This window comes from Brachycentrus maculatus, unplaced genomic scaffold, assembly GCF_059751285.1.
Source record: "Brachycentrus maculatus isolate JH-2025_06_01 unplaced genomic scaffold, ASM5975128v1 h1tg001325l, whole genome shotgun sequence".
Taxonomy (NCBI): Eukaryota; Metazoa; Arthropoda; class Insecta; order Trichoptera; family Brachycentridae; genus Brachycentrus; species Brachycentrus maculatus.
In genome coordinates this window covers 82,501-98,126 of record NW_028281988.1, presented here as the reverse complement: position 1 = coordinate 98,126, position 15,626 = coordinate 82,501, and the positions used below count along the sequence as shown (strand labels likewise).

Genomic DNA, 15,626 nt, shown 5'->3' with positions numbered 1-15,626 from the left:
TTAACTGTGAATATAATTGTTATAACGTAATAAAGCAGCAAAAGTGGTACCTATAATATTGAACACATACTAAATACAAATTTACTTGTTAATGAATAAATTAATACCTCTTATCCCCTCACTATTTAATTTTCTTTACGTTATGGACATGCAAGTAATTAGTCTTCCTATATTAGGGGCGAGGGATTTTTTTGTGTATCTTTTTAAATATATTTTATTTTTGGTGTTTAGGGCACCACTTTGGATACATGCATTGCCAATCAGTTCACTAATAACATAAAGAAAGTGATCTCTCTTCGCTCCAGATTCTTAGATAAAGGAGTGAAATATATACATATTTGATGAGACACGGGTAACATAAGTGCAGGAGCTTATGGTGAAGGGAAAGAAAATGGAGTAGGAATATGTGGAATATGTGGAAATGGTGGAACTCCTGTATACTACTGTACTCCTGTATAACTTACACATAGCTTATTTGTTCGTGTCCCTCGAGGATGCCAGAAAACCGAACCTAAACATAAATACAAATATAACAGATCTCAAATTAAACGTGTTTATATTTACCTTGAAGTCATGATAGTTGTCGTGGCTAGTGGCCCATGTCTCGTTCTGAAGGATCTTGTTAGAAACTTGGAATTCCTTGGTACTTGAAAAGGCGTGGAACATAATGTTGCGGGATCTAGAAATACAATTGTGAGCTTGTTATAATATACTTTGTATATTATACTTATAGAGTAACTGTTTTGGCAGAGATAACGTTTTCAATAAAATAATCGGTTGATTGTACCCATAGCGTTGCACTTAAAAGTAAGTACCTATATTGTTACTTATTCGATTTGTGAAACTGTAAATTCAGGCTTGCATTTCAATTATCGGTACCTAGTCATTATTCGTTGCACGAATCAATTATGCAGTCCGTACCAATATAAACACACACACCTTCAAATGAGTACAGACATAATATGTGCATAAAGATTTATTCATTTTGTTATTGCATCCTGCGACCCAATAAATTCTGTGTTAAAGAAGTTAAATTCTATGTGTTACCACCATTTTTATTAATGATATTTTTAGAAATGAGAAATTGCTCATCGGGAATATTATAAAATATAAATGATTAATGTATGTAATATGTTTTAAAATAGATATTTTATTATTTGAAATACTGGATACGGCAGATCTTTTTTTGCACTTTTAATTATCCTGTTTCTACAACATTACGTAATACAATATTCGGATTCAATTAACAAGAAGAAAAATCTAAGATCATCGCATATACTCCAATGGTGGGATTCAGCCGGTTCGCACCGGTTCGCTATATGAACCAATTTTGAATATATAATAAATAGAACTTCCAAGAATTTGAGTAGTGTGGTTGTCAATAATGGGTCGAATTGGTGAATGTTACACGTGTGTAAAGTGATCACTTCAGCCTATGACGGTCGTCAGCCCCGTAAATGCCCAGACTTCCATATTCTTCTTCATCTTTGATGAGATGTCAAAAAATAATATGAATATCTAATGTGTTTTTTAACTTCCAATAACTGTATCAACGCTCGAAAGATGAATTAGTCAGAATTATGTTAGTAAAATATTTACTCGTCGGGAAGTTTGTTGGAAATGGCGACTCCGAACACTCCGTCGGTCCACTGGAAAGAGACAGGTCCGACCTTGTAGGTTCCGGCCAGAGGGTCGAAGTGGAAGAAGTGGTGCTTGACTCTCCAGGACTTGTCTTGCTTGAAGCTGTACACCACCAGGCCGTACCCGCCGAGGTCAGGTACGTAAGCGTACGCGTCGTCGCACGTCTCGGCGTCAACAACCTTTTAATAAAATAAAACGAAACGTTTTGAAACATCTGCGAGATAGGGAGAAAGTCCTATACTTAAATCGAATTTCTTTAGAAACCTCTTACGCTGTTTGTCATCTTCCATTTGTATTGTTAGATGTAGTAAATAGAACCAAAACCTTTATAAAATTAAACAACTTAGTTTTAACCACTCTTTTATTATGAGTACACTTTGACCTACCGGTTTCGACAAGAACCTTGTCATCGTCAGGGTTTATTAATTTCTAAAACATTAAAAACATCAAAATACTCATAATTAATTACATTCCCTTGCCAAAAACTACACACTCTGTAAAAAATCCTAAGGGTTTAATTTTATAAAGTTTATAAAATGTACCACAAGTTTGTTTTTCACCAATTAAAAAAAATCAAATGTCCAATTAGTTTTAACAACACCTTTGCTATCCTCGGGGACACTAAACTTGATTGAAGTGCCTAGAATAGGAAAAAAGTATTGAGAAGTCGAATAAGTTCTCAAATAAGGTGATGAAAAACAAATGTGTGTTTGTATTTTTAAAGTTTCTGAAGAAAACACAAAAAGTACAATCAGAATTAAAAACATTGTTACTTTTAACTATATAACTATACTTCTAATCCAACGATGCATATGGCACTGCATCAAATTGATGCAATGTTAAGTTGATCGTTAATTGTATGAAGCCAAGGTGATAAATCCTGCACTTCAAAACTAATTTTATATTATAGAACGGAAAGTAACTGCTGACTTGGGCATAAATTTTGGAGTTTATTATAACATTTATGTGCGTATGTACGAGTATTTCATTCGAGTTGCGGTTTCACGGTTATTATTGGGAATTAAAGTCAAAGTATTGGTTTTTCTATAAATAGTATTTAATTAAAAAAGTATCGTATATCATAAGAGCACAAATATTTATTTTTATTAAAAAAAATTGTAAAATAAATTAAAATAATAGATTATCAGTACTTAAAAGTAAAATGAACGAATCTTTTAATTTTGCTATAAATTAACTTACGACATTGGCGAGGAAAGAATTGTGTTCAACATCTGAATCCTTGAAAAAGTATCTCCTGATGAGTTTATCGGTGTTTAAGTCGAAGATGACGAGAGATGGCTTAGCAATCTGCTTAGGTTCACCTGAAACCGAAATCATTTCAATAATTAAGATTGTAATCCTTGAAAATTATAGTAAATTACCTTTACAATACCTAATTGTTATTGAAAAGATAATACTTATAAGGTACTTTAGAAAAACTCCTGGACTTCGACATATGAAGTAAAAATGTATCATGAATATAATACAGGATTAGGACTGCGTACTATGTTACGAGTTTGACCAATATGTCTAGAAGTTTCAAAAATAGAGTAGTATGGTTGTCGATCATGGGTAGACATGGTGAATGTTTCAATGACACGTGCGTATATGAAATAAGTGATCACGTAGCCAAGCCTATGACGGTCGTAAGCCCTGTAAATGGTCAGATTTCCATATTCTTTTTCGTATATGTTGAGATGTCAAAAATATATATTTTTTAAGGTGATCAGTCGAATAAGTTAAGAATAATATGTGCATATTTGGTAAAACTGACCTAGAATATTGGACAATCCAGTATCCATTACCCAGAGCCTATCGCAGTTGTCAGTCCACAGCCTGAAGACCGATACGATGGTGGAGTTATCCTTGAGCCCTTCGGCCTCTACTTCGGCTTTGGGAGCGTTCTCCCTTCCGTGAGCAGTCGCAGCGGCCGGAGCATTGTCTCCGGGAATATAGTTGGCTTCCCACGACGGGTACGGCTTCATGGCCGCGGTCTTGTCGGACCCGATGGAGACGTAGTTCAGGGAGGACGCCACTCCCGCCTTCCACCTCGGGACGGTGATGAAGAGCTTGTCCTTCCAGGCGGCCAGGCCGACGGGCAGGTTGTTCTCTGGGATGTAGGCGCCCGTTTTGATGGCGTTGGATTTGAATTCCTCGCTGGGCCAGTCGAAGGTCAGCTCCTTCCAGGCAAACTCCTCCTTCAGATCAGCGCCAGCGGCAAAAGCCACCGATACTAGCGCCAGGGCGCAAACTTGAACGACTCGCATCATCCTGAAAACAGGTCATGAAAATAGTTTTATAATCATAGATATAAGATATAATTATACACGATGTTTTCGAAAAATTATTTTACAATAAATAACCCGCAAAGCCTATTCTTTTAGAGGCTTGCCTGCAGTTAGGATAGAAAGTATAGGAAAGGCATTAACCTGCAAAAATTGCAAATTGAAAATGCAAACAGACGAAATGAAAATAATTATTTCTTGAATTTATTATGCAATTGGCGGGAGTTGAACCCGCGACGCCAATTTCTCAGTCGAGCGTCTACCCAACTGCACCACGGAGCCTGCCGCCTGTGTTTTCAATACAAATATTCTCCTTTTATGGCACCAAGCAATAAATAATAATACAAGTATACTTGCATAAGTTAGATGTACATATATATATATATATATATATATATATATATATATATATATATATATATATATATATATATATATATATATATATATATATATATATATATATATATATATATATATATATATATATATATATATATATATATATATATATATATATATATATATATATATATATATATATATATATATATATATATATATATATATATATATATATATATATATATATATATATATATATATATATATATATATATATATTTATAATTAGCAAGTTATGAAAGTTTGGAGAATCGAACTTTCTCGAAAGTCTGTTGCGATTTGGATTTCATCTTTTCTAAGTCGTTTTTATTTATGTGTCAGAATTAAAAAGTCAGAGCCTGAACGTGATTTAACATGTATTTGTATTTTTTATGCCTTTTCACCTTTTACGAATATTCTAGCCTAAAAAGTAAGAATATATGAGTTCTTTGTTATGCATAAATTATTTCAGTATAGTAAAATTCAACGTATTATCTTCGGTTACTCCACACTACTGCAGGTATAAGGTATAAATAGGTTGCTAAATAATTATTGCATTACCACATAATACTAAAATAAAATAATACTTCTTTTTTAAGTCAAGTCGAAAAATACTAATTTTATAAAAATGACTTAAGTAGGAATGAATTTTTTTTTCAACAAGTTTTGTTTTTTACATTTTCACACTAAAGTTACAAACGTGCATATTTCGTGCGTGTAATAAAACAGTACCGAAAATGTGTTTTTAAACTGCCAATGACCTCCGTAAAAATTACAATGTAAAAAATTACTAATTATTCAATGTGAACAAACATAGGAATAAACCAAGTACATGGTTTAAGAATATGGAAATAAAATGCCCGTGGTCCGTACCTTCCATGTATTGTAATCATGAGAAGAAAAAAGAATAACAAGCTCCGTGTTCAAGAGGCGGAAACCAAACGTTCAATGATTTTACTCACGAGTAAACAAAATTATTTCAAGGCTTCACTTTTTCAGTTCAATTCGTTTATAGTAATAAAACATCATGAATTATAAGATTAAGTTTTATGTTTTAAATGATCAAATACGTCCATTTTATTATGGAAAAATTATGAAAATTTTCAAATGATGTTGTCTTAGATTTTATATAAAAAATATTTCATGCACAAACTGGAACTACATCAATTATAATGTTTTATGATTGCATAGACGAATGCCTGATTACATGCTAGATTATCTAAAATGAACAAAGATCGTACAAAATATGTGCCCGTTTCGAAAGTGTTTATCTTGTGCATTGCGGTGCAAATCGTAATGTACAGACATCGCGTAAATTAACATACACGTACTCCGTAAAATCTGTATTTTGTCCTTATAAAAAATACGTTTCTGGTTCTATGAGTAATTTGGATTTTTTTTTAAATCTCTTTACAGTTTGACTTGTTGAACGAAAGTCCACAAAAAACGATTCCTTACTCCCTGTATCCTGATATCGGATCAACTGTTCGTGAAGGAGATTCAAATTGAGATCCGATCACTCGACATGTTTCTGGACGGATTATTAAGATCTACTTACTGTCTTGTAGATTTGGGCAGTCGGTACATATTATTTGCGACCCACAATTAAGTGTTACACTAATCTTTATTTTAAAATGATAAAAAAAACTATCACTTAATTCAAAATGTAATGCTGTACTAGTTGATCACATTCAGATAAATATATTACGCAAAATAAAAAAAGCGCTAATTACATGTTATTTATTTATTGAAATATCTTAAGATCATTAAAAATAGTCGCATGTCCCCGTTTCATGAGGCTAATTACCCCATGTTGATTTGGGTCTCGGCTTGCGGTGAATGTAAAAATAATATTTGAAAACAAAGATTCAGGTTTCAAAATATATTCCGCAACAATAACTTTGAATAGTATCTTCCCTTTGATAATATCCAGTTATAATTTGAGATGTCCCCTGTTTGAGAGAACTTAACATGTTCATTGAGGACTTGGAACACTCCTGAGGTGACTTAAAACACATGCCTTTGAGCTAAAGTCGTTCGGGTTTAGGTATTACGTAATTCCAATTATGTACACGTGATTAGTCGTTTATTACTGTGCACAAAATATTTTTGTTTTGAAATATCAATTAGATACCTCGTTTGAGTTGCTATAACAAATCAAAACAACAAAAAAAAATCAACCGCTTTCCAAGAATTTGCATAGGTAAGACCAATTATGGAGTATGATTGCCGTATTTTTCTCCTTTTTTTGTTTGGCGAGACATATGTAAGTCTCTATAAAGTAGTAACTCTATATTTGTAATTAATCTATTGCCGAGCGAATATAGAAACAGTTTTACCAATGCCTTAACTGAAATTTTATCAATCTGTTTTCAGCCATAAACATTATATTTTTAGTACGTATAAATAAAAAAATGACCACTTAAAAACTTTATTTATCGAATTTGGGTTCCCCAAAAGAGCAAAAAGAAAAGAATAGAAGCTAATATTGTTGAGAAGGAGAAATTCAATTATAACACCAGTTCATCCAAATCTGGATCTTGTTTTTTTTTATCTCCAAGGATTGTAAAAAGCGCTATAGTTCAGTATTATTATTATATTTAAAACTGAGTGAACAAGCTGATTTGGAGGCCGCAGAGTATCAGACGATAAAAGTGACTAGTGTAAAAATAGTAACGAATATTTTTTCCCACAAAATAAGCCAGAAATATAAGGACACATGTTACATATTCATGAAATTAGGTTTTAACTAACTGGGAAATAGGTTTTTGAGAATATGTCCGTAACTCTTAAAGTCAATAATATTGTATGTAATACTCTGTATGAACGTATTTACGAATAAACGTATAAAGGAGGAATGGAAAGTGATTGATTTAATATCGTTGCATGGTACATGCAGCGTAAATATTGCGCTTCATACTACATCACACTTTCAGTGAAAAGTATTGACAAAGTAAATGACCTTAAACATATCCCGAATGTAATATTCCAGAATTACCACCCACCACTCTATGATACGTGTAAGTAAAACATTAACTCATATATATATATTTATATATATATATATATATATATATATATATATATATATATATATATATATATATATATATATATATTTATATATTTTTTTTGTCTTATTACCATTACAAACTATCTTTCCCTGGTTAAAGAATTATTAATTGTAAATTATTATTTCTATGAAACTACCTAAAGAATTTTAATATTTTTTTATAAGAGTATTATCCCAAAGTACAGAGCGAATTATATAATAGATATTATTTAATAAAAACGTGTTTTAAAAAATAACCACTCTATGATGGGTTGGAAATCAAACATTATAAAATGCTCGTATTCTAATTATTCAGATCTTAATCGCCGAAGCTTAAATAAGTTTTAAAAAAACACGTTTTAGAAATCTGCTTCAATCGTTATTTATGTTCTTCTCACTGTTCTATTACTAACCGGTTATAAGTGGTCATTTTTTTCTAACTTGCGAGAGACCGTGAGCATACATCATAATTTTTTTGCATGTAAAAAATCATGATATGCCCATGAGCAGGTTGTCATGTCTGTCGGTAAAAAAAAACTACGTCCATACATAGGTATACCTAAAAGCATTATAATTTGCAATATATATTCATAACAGAACACAAAAAAACCTCCATAGCAGCAAAAAAAATATGTATACGAATTTATAAATTGATGCATATATGTATGTTTATGTACATATATGTATATACATATATATATATATATATATATATATATATATATATATATATATATATATATATATATATATTTATATATATATATATATATATATATATATATATATATATATATATATATATATATATATATATATATATATTTATATATATATATATATTTATATATATAATACAAATAGGAGTATATATTTATAAATATATAAACATATTATATTTTCACCTATATTTTAAACTGTTTCTGCGATAGCTATCCCCCCTTAATTTTGTAGAAAATATTAAATTTAATATATTGATTACATATGAACTCAAGGGTGAGTCAGCAGGGTTATATTTATTTTAAATATTTTATAAAACAATGCCCAAACACAAAATTTAATTCACAATATTTATATAATTGACCTTTTGTTCTGAATAATTGACTACCTAATATGTTAATAATGATATTTTTTCATTTATTTTTAATGGAAAATGATCTTCTGAACTTATCTGCAATATTATTGTAAAATAATATTATTATACGAATTTCGGGAATCATAATAATTAGAAAAACGTCAAAAATCGGTCTTCACGTATTTTTGAATATTTTAAACAATGGCGTTATATTAAACATCCGTGATTTTTATTGTACTACTCGTTGATTTTTGTATTCAACCTAAAATAATTCAGAGGGTCGAATGTTGCATCGAGTAATTGAGCTGGCAAAAAATAATTACACCTACAATAACAATAGAATGGATACTACTGTTTTTTTTTCTTTTATTACTTTTGTCACTAGCGTGACGAGCCAAATAGCGTGTCATATCATATACGCTTTGCCCCTTGCCACACATGTCGTTTTCTAAATTCGACACTCCGAGTGCACAATTCTTATTGTAAATCAAAATCAAGTGGAAGTTTATAGAAAAATGCTGAAACATAAAAATTGTTAAATACCGAATATAAAATATTTAGAATCCTTAAAGTTTTAAGCCGAGAAACATATTTTTTGTTGATTTGTAAAATTAAATATATTTTTTTAAATAAATATGATTTTTTGATGAATTTTAGAAAACAGACAGCGTAGGTACCTGTACATAAATAATACATATCCATTCCATTTTATTGAACGCCTAAACATACATTAAAGGTTTATATAGATGATATCTTTTTCACCTTATGTCTTTAGGATGTTGTAATGTAATAATAATTGCTGGATGGCTGTACAACGTTGATTAAAATCGTGCTATTGTAATGTTCTTATTACTAAACATGCTCTACTCGTATTCTTGCGATGTGATCAATCTAACGATTTATAGAACAACATGGATTACACAATATTAGTGGTTTACCCACCGGTCGAGAAGAGTTAATGATATCTTTTATTTTATAAAAACAATTTCTATATTATGATAAAGGGTACAATTAGTTGAATTTTCTCGAATAATACAAACACATAATCAATCAACGCAACCCTGTAATGTCACGTGTCATTAATTTGTTAAAATTATGTCATTTTTTTGTGCAAGTATCCATGGTATTTTATTTTACAGAAAGTAAAACTATATTTTTTTATTTGAATTTCATAATATTTATTCAAAAACCCCCTTTTCCTATCGTTCAATGAACTTGAAAATGTAAGGTGAGACCAAAAACCACATTGACTTTTATCGAATCAGTGAAAGCGTATGATAGTGTAGAGAATTTATATTTCCAAATATTCCAATCCAATCTACTGTTTATTATATTAAAACGTCAAGTAAAATCTAATCCAATTGTTTATTTGCTAAACTACCAGTGTAAACAAAGCATAGTTTTATCGTATGAGATTGATTTTCCGGGCTTAATTGACTTTATTCTAATGAATTTGGCATTTTTGTCAAGAAGTGAGAAAAAATATAGAAAAGCAATTTTGTTGTCTATCTAAAACAGAAGTTAAAGTTAACTACGCTTCGTAAATAATGCAATTGGCCCCTCTCCCAGAGCGTCTATTCCATAGGGATATGATAATCGAATAGGAAGTGTTTACATACTATATATCATTTGATGACTTTCTCATCTAAGTTGAAGATAGTAAATAAAATAAGGTATATAATGAGTTTATAAAAAAAAATCCTCACGTTTAATCACCAGAAAATATTCAAATACAAAAACACATTTAAAAAAATCTAAAATTGTAAAAATATTTACTTGTGAATAAAAATTTGTTATTAAATTGATGTTTAAACCGTGTGATGACATATAAATACATAAGGATACGGTTCTATTGATCATTGGAGGCATTGTTTTGTAATTAAGAGGTGGAGAAGTGATTCTAAAAGTGGGTGAAGTAGTCTCCTTAGAGCACAGGAGAGATCTAGAGACCGCTAAAGGGTTAGTCTAAACTCTAGAGGGTAGAAGGGGGCAGGCGTGGAAAAGAATAAAGTATTTAATTTATTCTTCCCTGCCATTGGGAAGGTAAGCGAACTCTCATTATCTCTGACGTAACATTTCGGCTTGCAGTAATGGGCACTGGACCGAGTTTAAGGAACGCATCATTTTTTAAATGTAGTCATTTTTAAACCATTAGAAGCGTAATGTTTTTAAACATCTCAATATTTAAATTAATAATTGAAATAAGTAACTAAAGTATATGGCACCGCATCAAAATAAGGTTTTAACTTGACCGTGGTTACATGAAGGCACGGGGTTTTAAAATTTGGTTTAATTTGGTAATTGAAACAATTTACCAAGTCAAGGTTATAGTAATAGTAATAATTTTCTCATTTGTTAGTTTAGTGATGAGACTCATTTTCCTTTGACCGACGAAGAGTCGAGTTAAGGATCCGGTGGTTCCCTCGGTGGGCCAGCGAGACCGAGTGTCGTGTAGAATAAAGCTAGAGTAGCGAGTGCACTTGTTACCTCAGGGGCGACGAGTTCAGCCGAAGGTAAGGAATGAGAATACAGCCAACAGATCGAGTGAACTCGCACTCTGGACCACTACTGATCTCGCACTGCGGCGGATAATGCCAGATCACGGCTTATATCAAAACTTTACTCCTTTGTGAGCGAGCGAAAAATTAGCGACGGTCTTGTATGGGTGAATTATACACTCGCTGACCAAAATAGTCTAGTTATGCTAATAGGCATTGGGTCAATAAATTATGCAAATCTTACATTGAAATGACTGGAAGATTCCGGTGCTGATAAAAATCAACAATATATCATTTGAAATGACGATACAAATTACACTGAAGTTACAAGTTTGTCAATTCTTAAAATACAAGATTTAAAATAAATTTAATATGTTGAGGGAGGCAGATCCATTCTTAGTGGGTTTCACCCGGTTGTACGTACACAGAATATAGATACCAATCATTTGAAGCAAGATCGATGTAGAATCGAAAGCAAACAATCGACCTATCTTATTCTTTGGACTAGCAACCTCTAGTATTGTTTGTTGCGCAAGGTTAATGCAGGTAAAATGATGATGATTATCATTTTAAGACAAACTAATAATAGCAAAATCTGTGTTTCGAAAATTGATATATATTTTTTTAAATATTAATATTTATACTCGAGGGGACTAGTATACTTCACCTTATAATAAAATATTTTATTCCTCCTCTATTTTCTTTTGCACATAGCTGTTATTTCCTTTGCCTCGAGCCCCTGTACTTATTTCCTCCATAAAATATGTTCCGGTGCCAGATGAAAAAATTTGGAAGGTAGAGCTGATTGCACTGCCTTCATGTTATCAAGCACTAAGTCGAGAGCGCATCATTCCAATGATGCGCTCTCAATTTATTTTTAAATTTTATAATACTATTAAACACAAACGTAATTAATACCATTTACCTACAAAAACATATTTAAAGTCTTAGGACAAAAACCACATGTCACAAAACGTTTTTAAAGAGTTAATTTCTTCAACAAAGTATAAATAAGAAAAAAGGGCCGGATATTTTTTTATAAATCCTCGAAATATTTTTTTATATACATTAATTGATAACCACTAGATAATACATTTAAATATATAATATATTATTTTATCTTCATCTTACCTTTATCCGCACTCAGTGGTGTATAGGGCATTGAATCCGTATATAAGTTGTGTATTTTGACGTTAAATATATGAAGGCAAAGTGATCAGCCCTGCGGTTCAAAATTAAACAAATAATGAAAAATCACTAACATTTATTTTGATCCCTTTGGGAATCGAATTCGGGACTTTCTGCATAGTATCCAAACGCGCAGACCACTACACTACAGAGACCGACATATACCTATTATTAAGCCACATATCTTTGAGTTAATATATTATTAAGGTTTTCACTCACTCGTTTAGTATTAATGTACTCTTACCTCCCTGTTCATGCAAGGTTCGTAAATCAGCTTTAAATAAAATTGATATCCAACAAAATCCCGCCATTCTCAAGGCCCATAGTCAGAGACGAGGACATGACATGTCACTCACTCCTTTCGAGAGCGTCATATATCAAAAATCATCAATTTTCAGCTGTGCATGTTTTCGGAATACCCAGAAAATGTACTATATCCCAGCAAAAGCAGTATATTTTTAACTTAATATTTACCCGCTACAGGGCAGAAAGTGTTGGTTTTGCATTTTGAAGAAAAGGTATTGCTTAATTATTTTTTTAAAAATACTAAATATTTTTTAAATGGAGAAAAAACCTTCAGGTTTTACCTAAAAAGATCTGTTGCACAGTAAAAAGTTCAATAAGTGGCTTGATATTTATTTTTAATACATTTTATTATAATTTTAAACTTTACAAACGATCTCCTGAAAAATCAAGTTTTTTGAAATATGACGTTGTTGAAAGGAGTGAGCGATGTGTCAAGTTTTACGAACAAGTTTTTTGAAAATGGTTTAAACAGATGAAATGATAAACAAGATACTTATGTGCATTCTATTCTTAATTGTGCTAAAATGTTTGATCCGTATTAATACAATGGAAAATTTACTTTCTTAAAAATATGTGTTTAGATAATCAATATTCTCCAGAGAAATCAAACCTTTCATCGTTATTTCTAAAAGGATAGTTTTTTGTTTCTATTTTATTAAAATACATTTATACGTACCAAATCGAGCAAAGGATATCCAATTGATGCATTTTAAATTTGGTCATAAATCTAATGACACCGATTGAAATTTAAGATAATATTGCAATTCGTATTCGTTTTTTTAAACTTGTGTGGTTCCGTAAAAATTGTCATAAGTGTAGGTACAATTTGTTCTAACTAACAATAATCACAATAAACGTGCTGATTGTATTCAAATAATAATTTATGGGAACCGTTTAAGAGAACGCTCTCATCTCAAGGACAATACCGCAAATCCTTTTTGGTATTTGGATTTGTTTTAAAACTACTTGTTGATACGTGATCATGGTATGGTGGACAAAATTAAATACATTATTACCATATCAAATCGATCTTAATTAGTTTTCGTTTTTTAAGTTTGGCGGAAATTTCTCCCAATTTTCCCGAGTAAAATATCTACCTGTTATTTTTTAAATCGAGTTCTATCATGAATTTAATCAAATCGAGAGTGTTGTACAAATAATGAGTTTATTCTCTTAGATGGTTGTACTTTATAGTATAGCTTTAAAATAAAAACAATGTTGAAAACTCGTCAGTTGGAAATTTGTTAATTGATTGTGAACTCAAGTACTGTACTGTACTGTATTATTATTGTAAATCGAATATTCGTAATTAAAAAAAATATAAATCAAAATAATTGTTTACGTGCGAGTACAAACTACATTTATAATACATAAGTTTATTAACGCTTAAGAATATGTTAATATTGTAAGGATAATATTACGCTTTGTTTTGTGGAATCCGAAAGGTTAAACAAATAACGTACAGAAGGAACCTCCGATGAACAATGTTTAACAATACGTATGGATAGTTGAAATAACATCGCTGACAAAAGATTGTTGAATTTTCAGCATAGAAAACCAAACCAATGTGACGTATGTGTCTAGTCTCAAATATACTTTATTATTTCAATTTTCATTTGCTCATACAGTGAATAAGAAAATGGGAAAGAAATCGCCTACGAATTCCTAGATGGTTCGCGAACTTTAAACGAAAAAATAACTAAATATAAAATTGGCATTAAGTTTCTTTGCCTTGGACTTACCCTTCTTGATATTTTATTTTTTCAAGTAATTAAACAAATTAATAATAAATAATGGTTGTTTGACAAAAAAATGTAGTTCGAGACGATAGAATAACTAAACCCATGTCTACTACCTCATCCAGTACTAAAAGTACACAATATTTTTTTATGAAGACTGTCATTTTTTTGTAGTCCACTCTTCATAGTACTTAAAATTATTGATCTATTCAAGAATGGGCGATCTATTTAACGCAGAGAAGGATAAAATAAAGTTGGAAAAATTGGATATATCAATAAAATATCAATAAGAAATGAAACATTTATTTCAAATATTCTGTCCCAATCTTAATTTGATTAAAGTAAATATTCCGTTTTACTGCAAAAAAGTTCCTTTTGTAGAAAATTCATATTTAAGAATATACATAATTATAGCGTTGCGGAATTATTGAGAGTATTAATTAAATTTAAGTAAACTGACAACAGAGAGCCAAAGTTTTTTTGGATAAAAATCGTTTATTAGTTATAAATATTTTACCGTACGTCAAAGGGTGAAATTATAAATTAATATTGTGGAAAACAAATATCAGAAAGAAGACAAATTAGTGTTCGTTTCGAAGATAAATGTGAAGGTAAAATACCCGATGAATATTCTCAAAACTTATTATTTGATATAAAAAATATACGTTAGTAGGAGAAAGTCCCAAATAGATTTATGTTATAGAGAAAATTGGCTGTATATAAACAAATAATTCAGTGTTGAAAAAATAAACGCAGTTTCCCTGACCATCGCATCATCATGTTTAAAGAGAACAATAGTCATGTGAAAATATATTTACAAGAGTAGAAATAAAGTTGAGTAGTGAAGGTCCAGAGACCGCACAATGATCGCCGTATAAGATTATGAGAGGAGGTCGTTTCTATAACAAAAAGACGAAAAAATAGAAGTTGTAGTACAATCACGATTGAAAATTAAATAGGTACGCAATAATCCTGATTGTAAATAAGCCCGTCACGATCTGTATGATTGATGTGTATATTCAGATATCAGCAGAGTTCGTCGTCGTAAAAACAAAAACCAGAACTCACCTGTCAATGATAGCGCTTAGTTCAGTTTAACAATGTTTAATTTTAAGAATAAACCATTTTTTGACATTTTGTATCGCAAAATTAAAATTACCATTTTTTTATAATTTTTAATGACTAGAAAAAAAGATACCTGTGTTTTTATAACCGAATAGAAGTAATGTTAAATTTACCTGCGCTCCATTTCAGAGGGAATTGATCGCGTTGCCGATCCTTGCCTCTTGGCTTTTAGCCGGGAGGTACTCTTAGTTTCAATTTCGAATCTCACAAGATTGACGTCTTTTTTTGAGGATGTCATGTCAGGTCCCCCTGACGTATCACTTGAGAGTAATTGTCGAATTAATTCAGCATATAAAAAAAACAACTGTGACACGTGTTTCGATGCATTCCGCG

The 15,626-nt window shown here is 30.8% G+C and overlaps 1 protein-coding gene across 1 annotated transcript; it reads right to left on the bottom strand.

Annotated features, from left to right (window-relative positions):
* Window positions 1–471: 471 nt before the first annotated feature.
* LOC148299122 (protein yellow-like) lies at window positions 472–11,020 on the bottom strand. The gene is made up of 5 exons (XM_088276360.1): window positions 10,925–11,020; window positions 3,416–3,912; window positions 2,842–2,963; window positions 1,600–1,820; window positions 472–679 (listed from the first exon to the last, which is right to left on the bottom strand). Exons 2-5 carry the CDS (start codon window positions 3,909–3,911, stop codon window positions 472–474), a joined length of 1,047 nt encoding a protein of 348 aa, XP_088132486.1. The 5' UTR covers window position 3,912; window positions 10,925–11,020.
* Between the last annotated feature and the right edge of the window lie 4,606 nt (window positions 11,021–15,626).

Coding starts and splice junctions, on each gene's coding strand:
- LOC148299122 (XM_088276360.1), bottom strand. CDS start 3,911: ATGATGCGAGTCGTTCAAGTTTGCGCCCTGGCGCTAGTATCGGTGGCT. Junction 2,964..3,415: donor TGGATTGTCCAATATTCTAG/GTCAGTTTTACC, acceptor TTTCGGTTTCAG/GTGAACCTAAGCAGATTGCT. Junction 680..1,599: donor TCCAACAAACTTCCCGACGA/GTAAATATTTTA, acceptor TTGTATTTCTAG/ATCCCGCAACATTATGTTCC.